We start from the raw sequence: 25,241 nt of genomic DNA on the forward strand, positions 1-25,241 counted from the left end.
ACCTCCTCCCACACACCAGCCCCCTGAGCCAGCGCAGTGAAAACGAGTGAGTGAGTGAGGGTGGGGAGAGCGAGCAACAGAGGGAGGGGGGATGGAGTGAGCGGGGGGTGGGGTCTCGGAGAAGGGGCGGGGCATGGATGGGGCCTCAGAGGAGGGGCGGGGCAGGCGTGAGGCAAGGGTGTTCGGTTTTGTGCGAGTAGGAAGTTGGCAACCCTAAGGTTTTAAACATTGTTCTGAGGACCGGAGTTAAACTTGGTTCAGTGCTGAATAACCACTACAACATGGTCAGTGGGGCATTCAGAACATAACTCTGGGATGATTTAATTTTGAGTTTTCTTAGCAGGTTACTTTTGAGCCTGCAGGAATGGTAAATAGCTGTCATATTCGTTCCTTTTCTAAATGAATTGTGCAATAAGCCGCATCAATACATTGCATGGTCTTAAGTCATAACCACACCAGAGGGTAATCTCTGAACATAGGGCCGTAATGACCACCTAGGAAGACTGATGATATTTCTGGCTGGGATGCTGAAAGGATCCTAACGAAGCAGAATTTCAGAGAGATTTGGGTGCCTAACCCCACAGCTCCTTTGAAAATCCTAGTCACTGTTATTATTTCTCAGAGTCTCCAGTTTGCTAGGCTCTTCACAATACCGATAATAAGGCAGGGACCCTGCCCTTAAGAGCCTACAATCAAATTTCAGATGTGACACAACAATAGGGTAAAATAAAACAACGGAAAGGGAAAGAACAGACAGAGGTCACAGCAAAGAGTTAGGGTCTGACGCTCAGAGGTGCTGAGACTCTCCTGGACTCATGAGAGCAGAGGATGCTAAGTGTCTTTCCAGATCAGGTCCTTATTCAGCAAGGGCCAGCGCACAGCACAGTGGGGCAGAATCTGCAATGACGAAATGAGCTCAGCTCTTTCTTGTAGGTATCATGTCAGAAGTGGATCTTGGGGAGGGATTTGAATGAGAAGAGGACTAGTTTCCTGCCATATCAGCTCAGAAAAGACACCCCATGCATAGGGGGAAATGTGGAATTTTAAATAATATTGTGATTCTCTGTGGCAGTCAAAATCAAAGATGCTGGGCTATTTTTTCTTTATTAGGAGAAAAATAAATGAACACGGGTTTAAGAAAGCACTATTCAGTTTTCACCAAGTGCCTGCCTGTTGTTCCTGTGACTACCGGGTGTCCACATTATTTTTATTTCAATGTGTAAATTCAAATTTATCATAACAAAGTTTTAGAGATGTAGGCAAAACAGGCAGCAAAGGGGCCCTCTCATATCACTCAAATCTTCGTTGTTTCTATCTTTAGAGAAAGCAGAATAAAAATGCATTATTACAAACTGCATCACAGTGCAGATATTACTATGCCAGTCAAACAGAGTACAGAGACTATTCCAGCACCTTCTGCAATATACTATGTTATTTCTGCTCAAGAATTTATGTCTATATTCTCTCATGTTCTGCTAATAGCAACAGGGGCAGCTCTTGCGATTTCGCCGCCCCAAGCACGGCGGCACGCCGCGGGGGACGCTCTGCCGGTCGATGGTCCCACGGCTCCGGTGGGCCTCCCGGAGACGTGCCTGCGGAGGGTCCGCTGGTCCCGCGGCTCTGGTGGACCTCCCGCAGGCACGCCTGCGGATGCTTCACCAAAGCCGCGGGACCAGCGGACCCTCCACAGGCACACCTGCGGGAGGTCCACCGGAGCTGCCTGCCGCCCTCCCGGCGACCGGCAGAGCGCCCCCCGCAGCATGCTGCCCCAAGCACACACTTGGCATGCTGGGGCCTGGAGCCACCCCTGAATAGCAAGCGCATGCCAACTCCAAATACCCAGGTGTTCTTCGCCTCCACCAAGTAGATAACTAGCAATTTTCTTCCCTGGTACCTAAAGGGTACAATACTGTACAAGAAAATAAGCACACATGCCATGGCCGCCAGTGCAGATTGGCATGTGGATGTCATAGCTGAGATGCATTTTAACCAGGAGAGACTTTCCAGGCACAGGGGACTGCATGAAAAGAGGCACAAAACCATGAGTGGGTGACTATCAAAACAGAGTCAGGGCACATTAAAAAGGACAAGTGGGCAAATGAATAGGAGGGTGGCTAGGATAATGATAGGGCCTATTGAGGCTTTGGGAGCCCAAGTGGCCAGAGGTTAACTTAAAAGCTGTGTGTTATTTCTCGATTTTTCTTCTTCCTCCTCCTCTCTCTCAATTTCACCTTCACATCATTTCCTCCTCCCACTTTCCCTTTTCCTCTCTATTAATATTCTCCCCTCATCCTGCCTGTCCCTCTCCTCATAGTGTCCCTACCTCCTTCACACTTCCTTCTCCGGTTCCCCATTCCCTCTCTTCCTCCCACCATTCCTGCCCAGTTCTTTATCCCTCTTTCCCCAGACTCCTGATTTTCTCACCTTTCCTTTTTCACAGTTTGGCAGAGGTTCACCCACAACTTACCTGCCCAGGTCAGAGGTACATTTACATATAAACATACACTGGAGGGGAAGGGGGAAGAGGCGTTATATACCTGCCTAACTTTGAAAATCTGCACCAAAAATGCTTGGATACAAATCGGCCTAAAGTTAATAACTAGGCACTTAGAGTACATTAAGAAGCTGGCTTGATAATAAACTAAAAGCTATTAGAGAGCGCAGCTCAAGGTGTCAGAATGCATTGCTTGAATGAAAGTTAATGGAAGCATTTCACTCTAAACGTTACCTGCTGCAACAGGGCATGCAAGTTCAGAGATTTTCAATTTGTTTAGGAGTTCTCTCCCTTTGTATATTTCACTCCTCATCCTCCGGACAAATATTTTTAAAAAGGCTTTGCAGCACATCTGGAAGTTTAACAGCAACAGCTGGGCACGGCCTGGAATGGACTGCCTATTGAAATCCTCAGTCCTGGTAGGCTTCAGCTAGCAGAGAGACTGCAGTACTTGTGGGACTTGGGTAGACTTTCAGGAGGTGGTAGCTGCCATGTGCAACAAGAATTATGTATATTTTGAAGATTCATACTATATTTAAACTCAGTGATGGGGAGTTTATGTAAATTCTGCCTCCCTGAGCCATAATAACAATAAAAAAAGAAAGGTTCCTTCTCTAGGATCTCTGATCTGTGCACATTGCTTATCAGCCATGATTAATTCTCTTTTGTGAGGCCCTCCAAGCTGTGAAAACAATTTCCATGTTTAGCTAGAAAATTATACAAGATGCTTTTCTCACTGGAGGCGGTTTATGAAACCCAACTGGAAGCACTGCAAAAATCAACAGGGGAAAAGGTGAATAGAGAATAGGAGCCTGGAAATTTTGACTGAATCTGTGGATAAATTATAACTGCACCAGATAAAAAAACAAATTTACACTGAAGATGTTAAAACAACCATCTTATGGAAGAGCAACTGTCCTTTTATTAGAGAAGGGACAAAACTGGGACATCAATTGCAAAGCCATTTAAATTTTGCAGATTTTGAACCTGCCCTCTAAAGTCTTGGTTCTAAGTCAGATCCAAAACCAGAAGGGACTTATTTGCTCAATCTGGCTTGGGTGTAGTTGAAATCTTGTGAGAGAACAACTTGAGAGAACCCCCGTTTCTATTCTGGATCCAAACACCTCCTCTTTTGCCCTTTTCTAACTATACTGCAGATAGGTGAAACATGCTTCATTCAAGCCGCCAATGACCACTCTTTGTTCACACAGTACCTCCAATTTTTTGATCTCCCCAACATCTAATCCCATAACAGAGAACTTCTCCACGGAGCCATCAGCAAACTCTTTCTTTTCTTTCGGGAGATCCAGCCACAGCCTGCCTGTCTGCACTTTCTGAGGACCCATAATGATGATGTAAACTCGGCTGTCGGTGCTTGAATCATATTCTGTGCCAGTAGTGATGATGAGATGATACGGAATCACTGCAATAGACAAAGTTCCATTAATCAGAAAACATGTACAGAGACACAAGGGTACCAACATCTCAAGTACCAATGGTCTGATCCTAAAAGGTGCGGAGTGCCTCCTGAGAGGTGTTGAGTAATCTCAGTTTGTGAGGTGCACATCTCCTTGCAGGATTGGGCTATGAATGGGTGCTGGGAAATTTTCCCATATACACACAAACAGGGCCAAATTCTGCCTTGACTTACCTCCCATGCAGCGCCATTCACTTCCATAAGGTTACATAAGGTGCATTTCAGTGCAGAATTTTCCTGTGTAGACTAAGGACCTGATTCTGATTTACATTAAGGGACCTTAGTGTCAACGAGACTCAGGCCCTACATCATCAATAGGCCAGCAGACCAAAGAGTTCACACACTCATAGGATAATAAAGGCACATAAAACTCTGTTAGATCCAAGCCAAACAGAATCATTGACTGAACGTCCTCAGTACCACTGTAGTTCCTCCTTGTTCTTTGTTCAAGGATCACTTTGAAACAAGTGGCACTTTCAGGGCTCCAGTGTCCCTTTATATAATCAAGGTAAACTATGAATGTTCTCATATTAAAGATTAGACACTGAATAATATTTATACATAATATAATATATATTAGGGGGAAGCTTCAGACCATAGCTTCGGAGCTTCCCTAGGTAGTTTCATAATGGTTTTGAAACATTGCAGCACAGCTGTTAGTAGGGAAGAGCTGTTTCTCCAGTGCCTGGGTGCTTTTCAAGTGGTTTCCAGGAGCCTATTTGGGCAGGTCTGTTGGACGGTGAAGAGAAAGATGATGAATACACCTATGATTTTTCAGAACATGTCACGCCAAGCTGTACAACATATTCACAACAAAACTCAAAATTCTGTGAAATGTGCCTCAGCACAAACTCCAAACTTGGCCCAAGTTAATCAACAGGGGTTTTTTGGGGGGTGGCAGGAGGAGGTGGCATTATCTCATTAAAATATGACCATATAGATCATCGTTGCAACCACGGTTATATTTTTGCAACAAATCTTGTACAAAATGTGGCATGTAAGATGTCTATGGAAAGGATAGGATTTGCTGGATATGATTATGCTATCGGTATGCATGTATCATTTTTGTATTTGAAGTTTTAAGTATTGGCTCTATAACTGGATTTCAAATGGTTGCTCCTGGGGTAACACCCACAAGGTAGCCAGCCAGCACAGCTTGGAGGGACTATTCAAATTGAGTGGCTCATCAAAAGAACCATGGGAGATGCCCATCTACAGATAATGGAATTTTCTGCTGTAACTAGGTGAAATGCATGGACATGGGACTTGCCCATGTGATTCCAAACACTATCTTGTTGCTGTAATTTTCCACAGTAAGAACAGTGGGATTCCCTCCACATGGCAGAAGCTATAAAAGGCCCTGGATACACCTCAAACCTCTGGACTATGGACTTATACTAATGGGAGCATTCTAACCAAGGGACTGAGGACCTCCCAATGATTTGGAAGCAACCAGAGACTTAACAAGCCAGCAATTTAGTCCATCACTGCTACAAGCCTGATCCAAGAACCTTGCAGTTATTGTATGTATTCGATTCCTTTAACCAGTTTTAATTCTCACCTTTCTTTCTTTCTTTTTATGATTAAGCCTTTAGATTTTAGCTACTAAAGGACTGGCAGCAGCGTGATTTTTGGGTAAGATCTAAGTTATATATTGACCTGGGAGTGTGGCTGGTCTTTTGGGATCAGAAGAACCTTTTATTTGATGAGACTGGTTGTAAAGAACCACTCACCTTTAAATCCAGTGTTTTTGGTGGTGACATAAGAACTGAAATGCCCAAGGAAGCTGCTTTTATGACTCTTTGGTAGCCAGTGTGGTGAAACAGAAGTTACTTTTCTTGCTGGTTTGGTATATCTTATGGAAGATTAACCACCAGTTTTAGGTTGTGTTTGCCCTCTTTCTCAGCAGTTTGTCCTGAAGTTGGCATCCTCCGTTGTGACCCACCGAGGCACAGTTACAGGGGGCAAGGCTCACAAATCTTTTGAGTAACTCTTGGCCTAGGGTCAAGTGATCCTGGACTGATTTAAGGTTTGCATATTTTCATTAATGAGTTGGATAATCGAGTGGAGAGTATGCTTATAAAATTTGCAGGTGATACTAAACTGGGAGGGATTAAAGCACTTTGGAGGACAGGATTAGAATTCAAAATGACCTTGACAAATTGGAGAATTCAACAAGATGATATCCAATAAAGACTAGTGCAAAGTAATTCATTTAGGAAGGAAAAAATCAAATACACAACTACGAAATGGGGAAAAATTGGCTAGGTGGTTGTACTGCTGAAAACGATATGGAGCTTATAGTGGATCACAAGTTGAATATGAGTCAACAATGCGGATGCAGCAGCAAAAAAGGCTAATATCATTCTGAGGTGTATTAAAAGGAGTGCTGTATGTAAGACACAGGACGTAATAGTCCCACTCTATTCGGCACTTGTGAGGCCTCAGTTGGACTATTGTGTCCAATTCTGGGTGCCACACCTCAGGAAAGATGTGGACAAATTGGAGAGAGTCCAGTGGAGAGCAACAAAAATGATAAAAGGTTTCGAAATCTTGACCTATGAGGAAAGTTTTAAAAAAGACTAGGCATGTTTTGTCTTGAAAAAAGAAGCCTGAGAGGGGACCTGATAACAGTCTTTAGATATACTAAAGGCTGTTTATAAAGAGGATGGTGATCAATTGTTCTCCATGTCCACTGATGGTAATACAAGAAGTAATGGCCTTAATCCAGGGGTGGGCAAACTTTTTGGCCTGAGGGCCACATTGGGGTTCTGAAATTGTATGGAGGGCCAGGTAGGGAAGGCTGTGCCTCCCCAAACAGCCTGGCCCCCGCCCTCTATCCACCCCTCCCACTTCCTGCCCCCTGACTGCCCCCTCAGAATCCCCGACCCATCCAACCCCCCCTGCTCCTTGTCCCTTAACCACCCCCTCCCGGGATCCCCCCTCCTAACTGCCCCCCTGGGACACCTATCCAACCTCCCCAGCTCCCTGTCCCAACTGCCCCGCCCCCTATCCACACCCCCGCCCCCTGACAGACCCCCCCGGGACTCCCACGCATATCCAACCGCCCCCTGCTCCCTGTCCCCTGACCATCCCCCCCCAAACCTCCACCCCATCCAATTGCCCCCTGCTCCCTGTCCCCTGACTGCCCCCCGGGACTCCCTGCCTCTTATCGAACTCCCCCGCTCCCCACCCCCTTACCATGCCACTCAGAGCAGCAGGACTGGCACCCGCGCCACCCGGCTGGAGCCAGCCATGCCGCCACAGTGCCCGGCAGGAGCTCGCAGCCCTGCTGCCCAAAGCGCTGGTGGCACGGTGAGCTGAGGCTGCGGGGGAGGAGGGACAACAGGGTATGGGCCAAGGGTTTGCCTCCCTGGCTGGGAGCTCAAGGACCAGGCAAGATGGTCCCACAGGCCGGATATGGCCTGCGGGCCATAGTTTTCCCACCTCTGGCTTAATCTGCAGCAAGGGAGATTTAGGTTAGATATTAGGAAAAGCTTTCTAACTATAAAGGGTAGTTAAGCTCTGGAACAGGCTTCCAAGGAAAGCTGTAGAATCCTCATCATTGGAGGTTTTTAAAAACAGGTTTGACAAACCCCTCTCACAGATGGTCTAGATTTCTTGGTCCTGCTACAATACAAGGGGCTGGACTGGATGACTTTTGGAGTCCCTTCCAGCCCTACATTTCTATGATTCTATGACAGTGGAGTTGATGAAGTTTTTGCTATTGGTTTGAACTTGAAACTTCCAGCAAAACTTACACGTGGGCATGAATTCATGCAAATTAAATCTACTCTTTCCCCTGTGAGCTGAAACCAATGAATTTCATACTTCCCCAATTTCAGGCTTCTTAAATTGACTGTAACAGCACAGAAGTGAATTAAACATTAGGCAAGAATTATTCTCCACTACACGGTACCAATTATGCTTAATCGTGCACGTCAGTGTAATGAGTGTGCAATGAATTCACTGTAGTACAATTGTTTAAGCAATGCAATGATGGTGCCTCTTCATCGAAAAGATGACGATGTGGGTTACATACATTTGACACACCCCACAAGAGGTGTCACGCTGTAGCCTCCCACCATCATTAAAGAGTATTCTGAATTCCTTTTGGAATTTCCACTGGAAGACCACTTCACTCTGTCATCCTGTGGTAGGTTAAAATGGCTTTCTTCACACAATTACTGCTAATACTATATAGAACTTAAACAGAACTCAAAGCACTTCACAAGCATTAAATCTGACAGCACACATGTGAGCTAGGAAAGTATTACCATCCCCCATTTTACATATGGATAAACTGAGTGATGTTAAGGCCCAGATTTTTAACGGTACTTAAGCATTGCTGTGCTCAGCACTGCATCGCCAAACTGATATAAAAGCCTAAGTTTCTTTTTTAAAAAGTGATTTAGATACCCAGGAGCCTAAGTCTCATTGACTGTTCATGGGATTTTGTCTCTTAACAGCCTATATCCTTTTTGAAAATGAGATTTACGCTCCTAAACCAGTTAGGTGTTGCAATGCTGAGCACAGCATGTGCTTAAAAACCTTTAAAAATCTGGGCCTCAGTGATCTGCCCAAGGGTATCCAATGAGTTAATCAGAGGAGTTCTGGCTTGCAATCCTCTGCCCTGACCACTACAAAATAACGTTTTTGTTTGTTCAGTCTCCCTCTGGGGCCTGGGACAACCTCTCTCGTTTATTGGGACTGTGGTACTTGAAAATACCGGAGGCCTAAAAGTTGCTACACCTGCAAAAGAATGTGGAAACCATTATAGTTCCATTAGCGATGGCGCTGAATGGAAGACATTGAGATCTTACATGTGATTTGGGAAGTTACATGGAATGCCCAGATGATGGATGTAAGGCAGTTATTCATTCCTCTGCTGAGGAAGCAGTATCAGAAGGAAGGTGAGAATTACAGAAAGACCTCACTTATTTCTCATTGCAGCACTGTCACAGGCTGGCTGGCCCTTTAAGGCCAGGCTCAGCCTTGCCTATGACCTACCAGCTAGCTCCCAGCTGACAGTGATATGACTGAACTTCCTGTGACTTGGCCAGAGAGATGAGCCACCGAAGACCTGGCAAGAGGCAGACGGCCAGAAGGAGGCACTGCAGATGAGGACCCTTGCAGCACTGCACCCGGATACAAGGGAGTGCGACAGGTGGTGAGTACACCTCCTTCATAAGCACAATACTGGGTCTGCTCATCCCGGAATGAGTGAAGAACAAGAGGAAGATTTGAGTGGCACCGAGACAAGTAGGTTACTGGGTGGGATAGGCAACATAAAATCAGATTCATAACCTAAGACTGAAAATGGAAAAAGCAAGAGATGATAACCAGTAACACTAGCTGTGGGTTTTTTTGGCTGTTAAATGCTGCATGTGTGCATAGATGCCATGGTGACCAGGGGCTTTATAAACACAGAGCAAAATACTGTCAGGGCCCATGCATACGAGATTATGGAAGTGCGTAAATGGCCCCCAAAAATACCCCATTCTAAACACAGCTGCTTTACAATTGTGCTCCATAATCAGTGCTTTCCCTTTCTTAAAAAATTAAGTCTCTAGCCTTTCTTATTGGGAAGAGAGCCTTTAAAGGTAGATAGGGTCCAGAGTGACCTAGACAAATTCGAGGATTGGGCCAAAAGAAATCGGATGAGGTTCAACAAGGGTAAGTGCAGAGTCCTGCACTTAGGAAGAATCCCATGCACCGCTACAGGCTGGGGACCGACTGGCTAAGCAGCAGTTCTGCAGAAAAGGACCTGGGGATTACAGTGGATGAGAAGCTGGATATGAGTCAGCAGTGTGCCCTTGTTGCCAAGAAGGCCAACGGCATATTGGACTGTATTAGTAGGAGCATTGCCAGTCAATCAGGGGAAAGTGATTATTCCCCTCTATTCGGCACTGGTGAGGCCACGCCTGGAGTACTGCATCCAGGTTTGGTCCACCCACTACAGAAAGGATGTGGAAAAATTGGAGAGAGTCCCGTGGAAGGCAATGAAAATGATTAGGGGGCCGGGCACATGACTTATGAGTAGAGGCTGAGGGAACTGGGATTGTTTAGTCTGCAGAAGAGAAGAGTGAGGGGGGGATTTGATAGCAGCTTTCAACTACCTGAAGGAGGGTGGTTCCAAAGAGGAACTGAACTCGGCTGTTCTCAGTGGTAGCAGATGACAGAACAAGAAGCAATGATCTCAAGTTGCAGTGGGGAAGGTCTAGGTTGGATATTAGGAAACACTATTTCACTAGCCGCAAAGAGTCCTGTGGCACCTTATAGACTAACAGAGGTATTGGAGCATGAGCTTTCGTGGGTGAATTCCCACTTCGTTGGACATGCATCTATTAGTCTATAAGGTGCCACAGGACTCTTTGCTGCTTTTACAGATCCAGACTAACACCGCTACCCCACTGATACTGTTTCACTAGGAGGGTGGTGAAGCACTGGAATGGGTTACTAGGGAGGGGGTGGAATCTCCATCCTTAGAGGTTTTTAAGGCCTGGTTTGACAAAGCCCTGGCTAGGATGATTTAGTTGATGTTGGTCCTGCTTTGAGCAGGGGGTTGGACTAGATGACCTCCTGAGGTCTCTTCCAACCCTAATCTTCTATGATTCTATAAAATCAGCAGCGTGCCAGCTTCTACAATGCAGCTATGCATTGCAGGAGGAAAATCTGCAGCACACTGAAAATCTGGGGGCAGATTAAAATAAATGAATTTAAAATCAAATGAACTAAACACTGCCATCCATACTGTACTGAGTGTGCCGCGCAGGGAAGGGTCCTGAATGGGCTAAGGGTAGTGGGTGGCAAACAGTGCCATAGAATTTCAGGGCCCACAGAGTTGAATTTAGATCTAATATGCCACATAGGACATGAGGCCTCAGAAGAGAGAGCGAGCTGGAAAGAGCTTCTGATAAAAGCAGCAAGTAAAAGCCTGCGCTGGAAATTGATCCTCTAACCCGTACAGAAGAGGCTGTTATTTGGTAATAACACATCTTACATACATATAGCCCCTGTCGCAGCAAAGGATCTCAAAGAGCTTTGCATACTTGAATGGATGCAGTGCACAAGCTATATATGCCTTGTACAACTTCTTCCACCAAAGCTGTCCCTTCCAGAAAGTGCCTTTACTCTCCTGCTCTCAAATCCTGGGTGTCTGGAAGGTGAGAATGGAGGAGGGAACTGGTGTATGATTCTGAGTGTCTGGGGAGGTGGCTGTCTTCCCCAAAAGCCCTGTTCATCGGAGGGGCTAGCTGCCTGTCTCAAATCCTGTGAGTCTAGACGATTGGCTGCGAGTCTAGTGGAGGTGTTGCCCTTCTCAAAACCATATGCATCTAGACATGCCTGCTATTATACTTCAGTGCCTGCCTCAGTTTTCCTTCATCCTTGTATTGTCCTAGCACGCAATGGTATTGAGGCCACTGGTCCCTGCACCAGTAGGTGCTAAGTGGAATATGCAAGGTTCCCCGTGCCCCGATCACCCACGCAAGATCAGGTCATTATACTTAGATATCAAGGTGACATTGGCTGGAAGGAGGCTCCATGTGGCTGGGATGAAATCTTCCTCTGAGTTTTGCACAAAGCCAATCACACAATTAGTGCTTAACAAATGGTAACAAACAATATATGCAGGGATCACTTTGCCCACCACTGAACGCACACATGAAACTCGGCAGTTGTTAAGCAGCTGACAGTAATATTACACTGCAGATTGGGAAAGGGGAAGTGAGAACCCTTTTCCAAATTAAAACGCAGGAGGGATTTTAAGGAGTCAGAAGGCAGTTGCATGAGCTGGAATTTGTCCAGGATATCAGTGTTAACACCCCAACTCTTAAAGAGAGTCATAGGATTTTTAATGCCCACAAGGGTCTCATGCAAAAGACAGCACCTTCAGCAACACCATGAGAAAGTATTGAGTCAACACAGACTTGAGGAAAAGAGTACCCCCTATGAACCAGCCATACTGCTTCCTAAAGAACTCTGGGTTTGTGTTAGAAGTCCCCTGTGCAGGTTTCACCCGGGGTGGTTGTGGAGAGGGTGTTCTTGGAGAATCTACCTAGTTATGTGCTCATGTCACACAAAACACGTTGCTTATAGAATTTATTCTCATGGGAGATGAAGGACTCAATCCCCGGGATCTAGCACTACATAACCTAGGTTTAGGTGGGAGGGAAAGAAGAAGTCTGGAGGTATAGGAAGTGTCTTTTACCGTGTAGATTATTTAGTTGCTATGGTGAAGACCACGATAGAAATAGCAATATACAAACAGATCCAAGCACTGATCCAGCCTGATTCTGCTGAGCTTATGAGATCCCATAGGATCACAGCCCCAGGTGGTACAGCTGCAGGATGATCAGAACAATTTACCTTTCTGCCCCACTTTGGTCTTCACCAGTAAAAACACATCGCCTAAAGAATTCAAATCAAGAACACACACGTACATCCACTCCACACACACACACACACACACACACAGAGTTCTCTTACATGAGCCTTCCTGTGCAGACCCGTTCAAGCTGAATTTCTTCTTATTCTTCACATTTGCATTGCTATCTTGGCTCTTCAGGCTGAGAGACGAGCCACCCAGGCTGTTCCGTTCACCATCATAGCTCTAATTAGAACACACATACGTGAAGGTAACCAGGTTCAGTGCTCACAGTATTGCCAGCTGTTCCTATATGCCTTAAACAACATTACACGAAATCCCTGTAGCTCTCCATGTCGTTTTTGCTCAGTATAGCTCCCATAAGCATGATTCCTCACCATTTATTACAGCTCATCCATTTACTTTACTATAATGACCTTAACGCCACCATTTCCAGGAATAATACAATGAAGGCAACTGGCATGCGCTTAATGTACATAACAAAAATGTGTTGTGACTCATCTACATAGCATGTCAGAGCAATGACCACAGGCAAGGTAGACAGGTAGAGTAGCTATAGATTTGCTTAACAAGACATACACAGTAGCTGTTAGACTGGTTGATCCGTACTACACAAGAGTCAAAGGCTAAACAAATGCTGCAAAGCTGAATAATCCTAAATTTCAAAGCTATTATATTTTTAGAACAATTATTGAGGACGGGTTTTGTGTCATAGCCCAGAGAATCCTTTCCCACAACCATTACATTTTTTAATTTAATTAATTTTGTCTCTTTGAGAGGGAATTAATATGAGCAACAGGGTGGGCGTGACCACAAGAACTCAGAGGACTCTTTGCTGGGAACTGTAATTATATTAGATGCAAAGCACCAGGATCATCCCTGGTGCAGCCCTGTTTACCTCTCTGGCACTATACCCGGGATGAGTTTGGCCCTATTTGTTAATGATAATTTTAGTAGTAACTTTCAATTAAAATGTAACTATGTTTTGTAAAGCAAACCCCTTAAACACAACAGACGTTAATCAGCTGCAGTGCCGTGCCTTCCTGTATAAAGGCAAGAAGCGCCTATTAACTTAATCCAGTTTGCTAATTTTAATTAATACATGTACTTTGAATTCTAATTAGCTATATTAGACTGATTAAACAATACATACAAAGCCTTTCCAGGTGCTAGCAAGAGGGCATTTCACTGCATATTTTTAGTACTGGTGAAAGATGTTGCCTTATTTATTAGGATTGATGGGTGGAGAGGCAGGGGCCATACAACCCAGAATTTTGGATTGAGAACTCCAGGGAAAGAAATCTATTACTTATCTGCTGGGTAGGGACAGCACAGGCAGCAACATTGCAGCATTCTCTACACCGCCCTGCCAGTGCACTTGGATCCTGATCTGAAGAGGGTAAGTCTCAACTAACCATTCAGGCCATGGTCTCTCCACTGAGACTGCAAACAAAAGAAGTCAGTGATGGGGGACCAGAGTGAGAATCACCAATTCATTTTACATAGGCCAAAAAACAACCTTTGGGGGTAACACGCTTAGGTCACTAATGAACTGTGCTGGACTGCAACCAGATGAAAGGCCATGCATCTCATTTTTATTAGCAGCAATGTAGTAGTGCTCAGAAGCCCTGGTCAGGATCCTTGTGCTAGGTGTTATTACTGTACCTGTTCATAAAGTGTCCGCTCTATCCTTTTGTCCTCCTTCTTTGTAGAAAGCCAGCGTTCACACAGAAAGAGGTACAATTCTTCTGTGGTTTCATCCAGAATCTCTACTTTTTCCAGGTACCAGTCAGCATTCAGCATGGTGTTGTCATGATGAATCTTGATCTTGTATATAATCCCAAGGTCCACAGCCTGTATTGTGAACTTATCCTCCTACAGGATGTTTAATAGCAATAGTTTCTCATAATGAACAATAGCTAATGTGTACAATGGAGCACAATGCATGTGTAAACCCGGCCCTACCGGACAGTATTTGATTAAAAGCTGCAGCAGAGTTGTCTGTAAAAGAGTCTGTGTCCATTAAAACTGTCCTGAGAGGGAGAGGTTTAAAGTTGGCTGTGCTGTGAACATGAATATGTAAAAAGTCACCCTCTTACTCAAAGGGAACACTTGGAGCTGGTATCTGCTGACTTTAGTGTCAAAAGTAAGATTTTACTGTTTACTGTTGTTAGCTCTCCAAGGACAACAGAGCTAAGAGAAAGTGAGCTGGATTCTCCTCTGGTTAACACAACAACAGAACTGTTAACTACATTTCAATTGCAGCTCCAAATTCTGCCATCATTTATACCTGGTGCTACACATTGGAGACAATGGAGCAAATTCTGCACTTGGTTATTATGCATACACAATTGCTAGTGAAGTTAGCAGGAAAGAAACTCGCTGGACTCTCAGGGTATGCCTACCCTGCAAAGAAAACCCCACGGCAATGAGTGTTAGACCACAGGCCAATTATCTTGGGCTCAGGAGGCTCAGGCTGTGGCCGGGGCTAAAGATAGCAGTGCAGACATTCCCACTTGGGCTGGAGCCAGACTTTAAAACCCAGTGAGGGGGGAAGTCTCAGAGCCCAGGCTCCAGCCCGAACCTGAACAGCTACTGCTATTTTTAGTAGCAGCCTTAGCCTACAAACCCAAGTCGATTGACCCATGCTCTGTGACTTGGTGAGCGGGTTTTTCTTTGCAGTGTAAACATACCCTCAGATATAAGATGGAGTCTGCAGGGATGGCTGTTGGTAACTTTTAAAATGAGCACATTTGATCTGGAAATCATGGAGTGACAAACATGGAACAACCTAGAGTCATTTTTCATCATTTCTCAGAGTAGAATCACACTTTAAGAGCTTACAAAAATGTGTCATAAAATGATGCCCCAAGATTAATTATAATACACATTATGGTCAGATTCACCAAAGCTGCCCTCCCTTTTGGGAGATATAAATCAGCGCAAGGGATGGTAACCATGCCCTCAATTATTGGTGCTTCCACTGCTTAATTTGTAATGAAAGAGGTGCCAGGGCTCAAGCAATTTTTTTACTTTCATAACTGATGCAGCAAGCCCAGAGGTGTCGGGGCAATGAACTGCCAAGCCAAGAAGTGCCCGGGCTTAGACCTGGCAAAATTTAAACACTGGATACTTCCAATTTTGCAGCTGAAACCTAGGAGGCTTGATATGGGCCAGACTGGCCCTATCTCACTGGCTCCAAACAAAGAAAGATCTTGTCCATCTCAGGTATTGCTATAGAGCCTATCATTGTAGTACATAAGCACCAACATTAAACTGAAAATGTAAGGTTTTAAGAGGTAATAAACATGATCCTTTGTGTCAGGATTGCCATCCATCAGTTCTGACCATCCTTACAGACTGGTACTTGCAGCTAGGGAAGGGCAGTTACAACATTTGTTCATCACTTTGCTTAAGGCCTGCAATATGGAAAATGTTACCAGTCAGTTTCATCTGTACCTGTGCTCTTTCAAACTTGTTGGAGTTAGTTTCAGACTTGCTGAGTTTTCTCTCCCCGGTGTCCCCGAGGTCTCCATATATAGTCAGGAAAACATTTGCATCTGTCCCAGCGCCATAGATATCGCCAGTGAACACAGTTATCTTGTATGTATGAACTATATAAAGAAACAGATATCTAAATATATGATTTGGGAGCAGATGGATTCTCAGGGCCTAATCCTATACGCCGAGGGCAATGTAAGAGGTGCTGAGCTCCCATGAACTCCCATCTAGTTAATGTCTCTACAGTGCCTTGAACACAGAATGTGCAATTAAAGATGCTAAGTATCCTTATTATTACTGACTTCATCTAATGTCAATGGGAGTTGAGTGAACTCAGCGACTTTCAGGATTCGGATTCAGGATCTGCTCTCCACTGCATATGAGAGGGATAAGTGGTCTGGAATTGTGGATTCTTAATACTCTCTCCTCCACAAACAAGCTCTAGGGATTTTAATGGGAAATTACCACCAGAGTTAATGGGACTCTGAGAGCAGACTCCAGAATCTTCTTGCTTGGACAATATTTAATGAAAGACACGTTGGTGTTGTACTGTTTAAGTATCTTCTTTGTTGAGCTCACTCAGCAGTGATCCAATAAAATCTCATAACAATCTTCAGGAATGTGCTTTTCTAATGTGTTAAATGCAGCTATTTCCGGGTATCTGCTTCACCCCATTTACATGAGGAGAACAAACAGTGACTGAAAGAATGTTCCCTGCAAACGCTAATAGCAGCTGACAGATTTTTACTCACATTAGTGCCACGCAAACCCCAAAGAGTCTCTCACTGGCAGCTTCCCATGCTACTCCCACATGATTCAAAAATGAGAAGGAGAAAAAGCTGCACTTTTTATTGGAGGCACAAAAACTTGAGATATGGAGACTTATCACATTTGATGGTGGGATTCTTCTTTGTACATTAATAGCTTCACAGATAAGGTGTGGGGTTTTTTGCTTTTTTTTAGAGTCCTTTCACACTTAGCTCTCAGAATAATACAGGGGCTGCCCCAGCTTCCATTGTAATCGGTGGAAAGACTCCCCGTGATTGCAGTGGGAGATGGATCAGGCTCATTTAGCCCTGAGAATATTTTTTGGTTTGCTGCAATTTCACTTTTTCTGCTTTGTTCTTTCACTAGCCACAGAGCGCATTATGCTGCAGTGGGTGCCATAACAAAAAGATGTTCTGATGGCTTGTGGTTATCAAAGATACTCTGGCATTTTTCATCAGAGTAGAGGTGTTAACTCTGGCGTGCTGGCCAAATTCCAATTTGGATAGTTAATTACAATGTATCTACTTAAATTCCACCTGCAGTTTCAACCGAATAAAGTACTTTTCTGACATCATGTCCTAAATTGTTGTGCATCATTGCTATACTCAGTTAAACTGTGGTGTTCCAGCTAAGAAGTAACTGCACTTTAATAATGGGTGCAGTGGTCCCAACATATGTTCTGCATAATCAATTTATTAAATTTGGTTCTTTGCATATCATTTCAGGAGCTCTTTGGAGCAGAATGCACTACTATAGCGAAGGAAGCTGTTATTTTTTATTATTTATTTTGGGCTAATACCCAAAATCAGCTCTAAAAACAATACAGAAGACACTGTCCCCATCTCAAAGAACTTAATATTCTAAGGCCTTGTCTTCACTAGAAAAGGCATGTTCTTACCTGGTGTTAGTTAACATCTAGTAACTAACACAAGGTAAAATCCTAATGAAGACAAGGCAGTTTGTAGTTGTAATATGAGTTAGCAGCTCCAGGTAAACCCCAGGCTCCTGTTTAGTCCTCACTTTGACTTGCTAGCTCATCTCATAACTACAAAAGCTCGTAAGGTGTGCATAAGTTATGTACACTGACAGAATGGCATAGTTAGGGCCCTACCAAATTCACGGTCCATGTTGGCCAATTTCACGGTCATAGGATTTCAGCAATTTAAATCTGAAACATCACGGTGTTGTTCTTGTAGGGATCCTGACCCAAAAAGGAGTTGTGGGGGCGGGGGGGGGGCTAAGGGGCGTTGCGGTGCTGCTACCCTTACTCCTGTGCTGCTGCTGGTGGCGGCGCTGCCTTCAGAGCTAGGCAACTGGAGAGCTCTGGCTGCTGGCCGGGAGCCCAGCTCTGAAGGCAGAGCAGCCGCCAGCAGCAGCACAGAATTAAGGGTGGCCTGGTATGGTACTGCCGTCCTTACTTCTGCGCTGCTGCTGGCAGGGCGCTGCCTTCAGAGCTGAGCGCCCAGCCAACAGCCGCCACTCTCTGGCTCCCCAGCTCCGAAGGCAGCGCAGAAGTAAGGGTGGCAATACCGCGAGCCCCCTAACATAACCTTGCGACCCCCCCACCTGCAACTCCCATTTGGGTCAGGATCTGCAGTTTGAGAAACACTGGTCTCCCCCGTGAAATCTGCATAGTATAGGGTAAAAGCACACAAAAGACCAGATTTCACGGTCAGTGATGCATATTTCATGGCTGTGAATTTGGTAGGGCCCTAGGCATAGTGTAAATACAAATCAAGCTGTGAAAGAGAATAAGAAATACTGGATGGGATGATTTCCATGGTTGAACCATCCTGCTACCAGGTACTTGCACCCTGAAAGAAGATGGCAAGTAATACTGGCAGTTGGATTCAATTAGTTCCAATCAGGATATGAGCGGGGTCAGAATCTCTCTATAAGGCAGAGGTAACTAAGAGTTGGATCAGGGAGGTGTTGCAGAGAAATCCTTAGCAACGGCCAAGTTCAAGGGAGACGTTTAGGCTGAAATTTATATTGTGTTGTTGCTATTTACACTGGAAACCCAAATACCAGGAAGAGGTAAATCCAGGTGTTGCATAGCATTTGTATTCTCTGTCCAGGGCAGGATAGGAACTCAACCTACTTACAGAGGGATCTGAATAAGGATTGAGTAGCTGCCCTGCAGACCAGTTCTGGGAGGGTGTTATGTACCTAAGGGCAGTGATGAGCTCCCAAAATCCCAATAACCGGTTCCCTAATGGGTCTTGGGTGGCACTTCCTTGGTGAGGGGTCTTCACTCACTCTGGGTTTTCGGTGGCACTTCGGTGGTGGGTCCTTCAGTGCCACCAAAGACCCGGAACGAGTGAAGGACCCGCCGCCAAAGTGCCACCGAAGACCCGGTAGGGAATTGCCTGGTGAGTACAAGCCCCACATGCCTCCCACGTCCTGTCCCCAACTTCCCTCCTCAGTACCCACAACCCCTCAACACCCCCCCGCTCCTTGTCCTGAGCACCCCCTCACCCTAACTGCCCCCCAGGACCCCACCCCCTACTCAACTCGCCCTGCCCCCTGACTGCCCCAACCCCATTCACCACCACCCCAACAGACCCCCGGAACTCCCACGCCTACCCAACCCACCCCGTTCCCCGTCCCCTGACCAACCCCCCAAAACCTCTGCCCCCTCCAACCGCTCCCTGCCCCTAATCCAACCCCTCCTCCCAGCCCCAGCCTGGACCCCTTACCATGCTGCTCAGGGCAGCGTGTATGGATGCCGCGCAGCCCCACCCCCTTACCATGCCGCTCAAAGCTCTGTGAGAGAGAGGAAGGCAGGGGAGGGGCCGGGGGAGCCTCCCCAGCTGGGAGCTCTGGCGGGCTGGACAGGACGGTCCCGCGGGCCACATAGTTTGCCCACCCCTTTAACAACCGGTTCTAAACCGACTTCTAAATTTAACAGCCGGTTCACGCCAACTGGGTGCGAACCGGCTCCAGCTCACCCCTGCCTAAGGGGCAGTGTGAAAGAAAGTGCAAAGACAATTGTGGGAAAAAGCTGCAAATGGAGCACCAAGGCTACTAGGTGGAGCAGAAGGGGTGGAGGACAATACAAAAGGAGATGAGGACAAATAACTAGAGATGTTTGCAGGGCCTGGAAGACAAGATGTTGGAAACTTGTGTATAAAGGGGAGCCAGCACAGAAATTCAAAGGATGTGTGTGAGACACAGTCAGAACAGCAGCCAGGGAAGATGATTGCAGCAGCTGTGTTTGTAAGGACTGGATGAGAGCGTGCTGGGCATCAAGGAGGCCAGAGAACGGGAAGTTACAGTAATCCAGATGGGAGAGACTAGCCTTTTCACATAAAATATTGCAGCTTAAATGATTGATTTTTCACTCAATGGCCATAACTGCAAAGAAGCAACCTTTAGGAGCATGCATCTACCTGAACTACATGTCCAAATGGCTTGTTCCAAAGGGTCAAAATAATAAGTCAAGGCGCGGTGGAATTTTACTTACTTTCCAGTGGTTCTTCAACTTCCTGTTCTATCTGCTTTAGTGTCCCATCTTTCAGGAGTTTTTCAGTAAAGATATCAGATGGTACAAGTTCTCTTACAATCTCGCCATCGTCTTCAGATTTTGCAAGCCACCTTTGACATGGAAATGTGATTGTTTCCGAACCCTGGCAAAGACATATTCTTTTTTAGAGGGCGAGCTTGTCAGTTACTTCTCAACCACTGGACACAGCCATTGATTTGCAAGCACAGTGAATTCCAGTATGTGTGTATGCACAGATTAAAAATTGTGCTAAGTACAACAACTAGACAACGCAAGTATGCAATGAAGCCAGGAGCAGCACCAGGGTTTTTAGCGCCCTAGGCGCAGGGCCGGCTCTACCCATTTCACCGCCAGTCCCGTGGCTCTGGTGGACCTCCTGCAGGCGTCCCTGCGGAGGGTCCGCTGGTCCTGGGGCTCCGGTGGACCTGCCACAGGCGTGCTTGCAGATGCTCCACCGGAGCTGCGGGACCAGCGGACCCTCCACAGGCATGCCTGCGGGAGGTCCATCGGAGCCACCTGCCGCCCTCCCGGCAAAATGCCGCCCCCTCCAAATCCTGGCACCCTAGGCGACTGCCTAGGTCGCCTAAATGGAAGCGCCGGCCCTGAAGGAAGCAGAACAAAGTATACTGTTAGATAATAAAATCCTTTCCATTATTCAGTATCAAAAGCTACTCTGTGCTCAAACAAAACTAACCAAAGCACTAGATAATGCAGAGTACACTACTCCACCACTTAAAAGGGGCTAGACCATATAATCTAATAGGTATTCTCCCTCTCTAATTTCAGTGGGTTCAGTGCCTGATCCTGAAAACCCTTATTCCCAATAGTATCCCCCCACCAAAGACATTTGTGAATATGGATTAGCAGGATCCTGGAACCCTTTATCAGTCCTTATTCAGGTAATACTCTACTTGAGGTCAATAGTTTTGCTTGAGTACATACTCCAGGATTTTGCTAAAGTGCAAACTTCATGATTTTGCCCAATAATACTAAAACTCAAACACTCTCAAGCCATTTCCCATGAGTACTTTAAGAAAAAAAGTGAAATCAGTTTTTATGCTTTGTTTCAACTACTTTAGGAGAAACAAGCATGATTTCTATCCTATCAAGGAAGACATGAAAACAGTGAAACAGCAAATAAAATCAATATCAGATCACTTGCTAAGGAGAAGTAACAGGCTTCTTCAAAGCATTCAAAATGTTATTTAACAAGTGTGAACAGAATAAAGTTAACTTCCAGACCACGCACAAACTACACAACATAAAGGAAGGAAAAGCTTTTGAATGTGTCACTGCCTTGACAATGGGATCCTCATCCAGAGCTTCAGTTCTTTTCATCTTGATTATTGCAGATCCGTGCTGTTGTCTTTCAAACAGCCATGTGCCACTGCCTGTCATGTAACACTGGTGAGGCCACACCTGGAGTATTGCATCCAGTTTTGGTCTCCCCACTACAGAAGGGATGTGGACAAATTGGAGAGAGTCCAGTGGAGGGCAACAAAAATGATTAGGGGGCTGGAGCACATGACTTACGAGGAGAGGCTGAGGCAACTGGGCTTATTTAGTCTGCAGAAGAGAAGAGTGGAGGGGGGATTTGATAGCAGCCTTCAACTACCTGAAAGGGGGTTCCAAAGAGGATGGAGCTCGGCTGTTCTCAGTGGTGGCAGATGACAGAACAAGGAGTAATGATCTCAAGTTGCAGTGAAGGAGGTCTAGGTTGGATATTAGGAAACACTATTTCACTAGGAGGGTGGCGAAGCACTGGAATGAGCTACCTATGGAGGTGGTGGAATCTCCATCCTTAGAGTTTTTTAAGGCCCAGCTTGACAAAGCCCTGGCTGGGATGATTTAGTTGGGGATTGGTCCTGCTTTGAGCAGGGGGGTGGACTAGATGACCTCCTGAGGGCTCTTCCAACCCTAATATTCTATAATTCTATATCTATGGTACTTATATGTCCCCCGCAATTGTTAATGTATCTATCCTCACAACACCTCTCTGAGGTAGGGCAGTGCTATTCTGATGCACAGAGAGAGACTACGTGACTTGCTTGAGATCACACAGGAAGATTGTGGCAGAGCTGGAACTTGAACAAAATTGCCAGAGTCGCAAGCTAGTGCCCTAACCACTGGACTACTCTTCCTCTCTATGGGGCCACCTCAAATCTATATTCAAATGACTCTACAGACGTTCCTGATCATTTCAAGACCCTGTGTAGCTTAGTGCTCCTTGTCTCTGAAACCCGCAATGAACTTGCTTATGCCTGATAGCAGAGTCTCGAGCCTCTGATCTCAATTACCCTCTTCCTTGCATAGACTAATTTACCTTTCTGGGACTCAGATAAGTTGTTCACCGAACATAAGAGTAATGTCCGTGGTTTGGTAGAGCTCCTTGGGAAATACGATGATGTCATGTGTGAGCACCTATGTCAAGTAGTTCGTAAAGAAGCTATGGATCATTACTGCTGCAAAACAATTCGAAACAAATTGATTGACCTTATGGCAAGGAAGGTGCTTGATAACATATTGATGCAGCCTGGCAAAGCAAAGTACTGCACTGTAATAACGGACTGCACTCCTGACATTAATCACACTGAAAAGATATAATTTACTGTAAGATTTGTTGATGACGAGGATAGCTGTATCCAAGTAAAGGAACATTTTATCGGTTTCCGGTCTGTGAACGATGCTACTGGAAAAGGCCTAACACAACTGTTTATGAATGTTCTGAATGACAATAAAATAAAGCTTCAGGACTGCCATGGCCAAGACTACTGCAATGGCATAAACATGAAGGGAAGAAACAGTGGATCCAAGCAAGGATCCTTGTGCTGAATCCAAGAGTTTTCTTCATGCCTTGTGGCTGCCAGTCTCTCAACCTGGTTGTGTCAAGTGCAGTGTCATCTGCTTTAGATTCAGTATCTCTCTTTGAAGTACTGCCAAGGATATACATCCTGTTTTCAGCATCAACTGTCAGGTAGAAGATCCTCATGGACAATGTTACAAATTTGATTGTGAAGCCGCTAAGTGACACTCGCTGGGAGAGCCTCATTGACAGCGTAAAGCCAGTAAGGTATCAAGTGACTGAGGTTTATAAAATCCTAATGGTACTGGCACAGTCAAGTAAGGCCAAAGCCAGAATCCAACATGAGGTGCAAAGCCTGGCAAACCAGATCATTGACTTCAAATTTCTGGTCTCAGTTGTGGTTTGGCACAATATCATGTTCCATCCAAACGTTGTAAGCCAGGCATTACAAACTTCATCAATGGACATCATGACCGCTACTATTTTAATGAGAAGCTACCGTGATTTCATTGTGGCCTACAGAGACAACGGATTTGAAGATGCCATCACTGCTGCGCCAAAGAAATGGCAGAAAACTTAGGAGTTGAGCCTGTCTTCAAGGAAACTCCTATTCATTGGAAGAAGAGAAAGTTTGGTTATGAGGGCAGAGATGAGATGACGGGAAGCTTAGAAGAAAAATTCAAAAAGGAGGTTTTTTGCTCGCTCATTGACACTGCTCGAGTGTTCATCAAAGAAAGGTTTGGACTAATGAAGCACTATGAAAAGATCTGGGGTGCTATGATCTTAGTAAGTTGCCAGCAGACAGGAAAATGCTCTTCAACAATTATACGGCCCTTCACCGGATGCTGACACATGGGGAATGTTTGGACATCAATGATAAAGACCTCTGTGTCAAATTGGACAACGTTCATCACACTCTCCACTCCAAGTTCTCCAATTCATTCATGGCGCAGAGCTGAAGGACACTTTTCCTAATGTGTGGATAGCTTTGAGGATTCTGCTCAAGCTGCCAGTCACAGTCGTGAGTGGTGAGCACAGCTTTTCGAAGCTCAGGCTCATTAAAACATATCTTTGATCAATGATGGCCAATGATATACTGACATTGCTTGCTATTTTATTGCTTGAAAATGCCACTGGCCAGTCTTTGGATCTCTCTGATGATGTGCTTCAGTTCACAAGGACAAAGGGGAGAAAAGTGACCTTTAGAACTAAAGGACTAGGGTTAACATTCTAAGGCTGTCACCTACAGTAACACGATTTAATACCAGTCCACCCAGTGTTGGCGCACAGTTCAATTTCTTGATGTTAGTACATTTCAGTTATTCTTAAAATTAAAAAAGTTTCTATAACCTTAGAGAAAACAATTTTTATTTGCTTATATATGGCATGAATAAATACAGCATGCAAATTTATCATCCAATATGACAGGGATAAATCATGCATGCAAATTGTGCATCGAAGTCGTGAAATGGGCTACAAATGCAATAAAAAATAAAGTACTGAAAAGTTTAACAAATGGAGGGGGCCAAAGACATGCCTCGCCTGGTTCGTCATCTGGTCGAGAGCCAGCCTTGCTTCCCCCTGTCAACCTCTCTCCACTACCCTCTCTGTTCACTCTGCTGTAATGCTATCATCCTCTTTATACTTCCCGACACTCCCATCATTAGTGCAGGAGCCTTCTCCTGTACAGCTCCTGTCATTTAGAATAACCTTCCTCTCATTCCAAATCTTAGCCAGAAACATGATTTCTCTATTGCATATACCTCTTCATTCCTCTCGCTGTTCCTCTCACAGCTGTTATGTAACCTTGTACGTGCAAAAGTTAACTCTAAAGCATTTTGGAGCATGGCCTGTATGAATGACAATATACAAATCAAATAAGACTTTAGATTATTGTAAATCTTTACTTTCAGGAGTTCTTATTTCCATTTTACCTAAGAAGCAGAAGGAAGTGTCACATAGAACAGACTTCCATCTTGAACAATCCCTTGTAAGTCTTCTTTTTTTTCCAACCTCATTCATGGTCAGCTTTGTGATCTATTTCCTCATCTCAATGATCCTTCTGTAAAAGCAGAGGTTCGTCTGCACATTGGCTATGATCCGACCATTGCAATCACTTTGTTCTCAACTGATGGAAGACTGCAACTTACTGGAATCATCTAAGCATTTCCTTGTTTGTGACAAAAATCAAAGCAATGGATGTTAAGAATACGCCATAACTGTTGACACCAAAAACTGTTTAGTCTATTCTCCTCAGTTGTTTTTTAGAGTCATGTTTCTGCTCCGTATAACAGAGTTCCTATC

General features: G+C 45.1%; 1 protein-coding gene across 3 annotated transcripts in view; it reads right to left on the minus strand.

Moving 5' to 3' along the window:
- The window catches only part of LOXHD1 (lipoxygenase homology PLAT domains 1), a 281,541-nt gene that overhangs the window by 60,319 nt on the left and 195,981 nt on the right, over nucleotides 1–25,241 (minus strand). For all 3 annotated transcript variants that reach the window (XM_045021840.1, XM_045021841.1, XM_045021842.1), the window contains 5 exons: nucleotides 20,096–20,258; nucleotides 15,820–15,974; nucleotides 14,026–14,235; nucleotides 12,462–12,585; nucleotides 3,709–3,917 (listed from right to left, as the gene is read on the minus strand). In XM_045021840.1, the coding sequence (XP_044877775.1) occupies nucleotides 3,709–3,917; nucleotides 12,462–12,585; nucleotides 14,026–14,235; nucleotides 15,820–15,974; nucleotides 20,096–20,258 (861 nt within the window). The remainder of the gene's footprint in view (nucleotides 1–3,708; nucleotides 3,918–12,461; nucleotides 12,586–14,025; nucleotides 14,236–15,819; nucleotides 15,975–20,095; nucleotides 20,259–25,241) is intronic.

Source organism: Mauremys mutica, chromosome 6 (assembly GCF_020497125.1).
Source record: "Mauremys mutica isolate MM-2020 ecotype Southern chromosome 6, ASM2049712v1, whole genome shotgun sequence".
Classification (NCBI taxonomy): Eukaryota; Metazoa; Chordata; order Testudines; family Geoemydidae; genus Mauremys; species Mauremys mutica.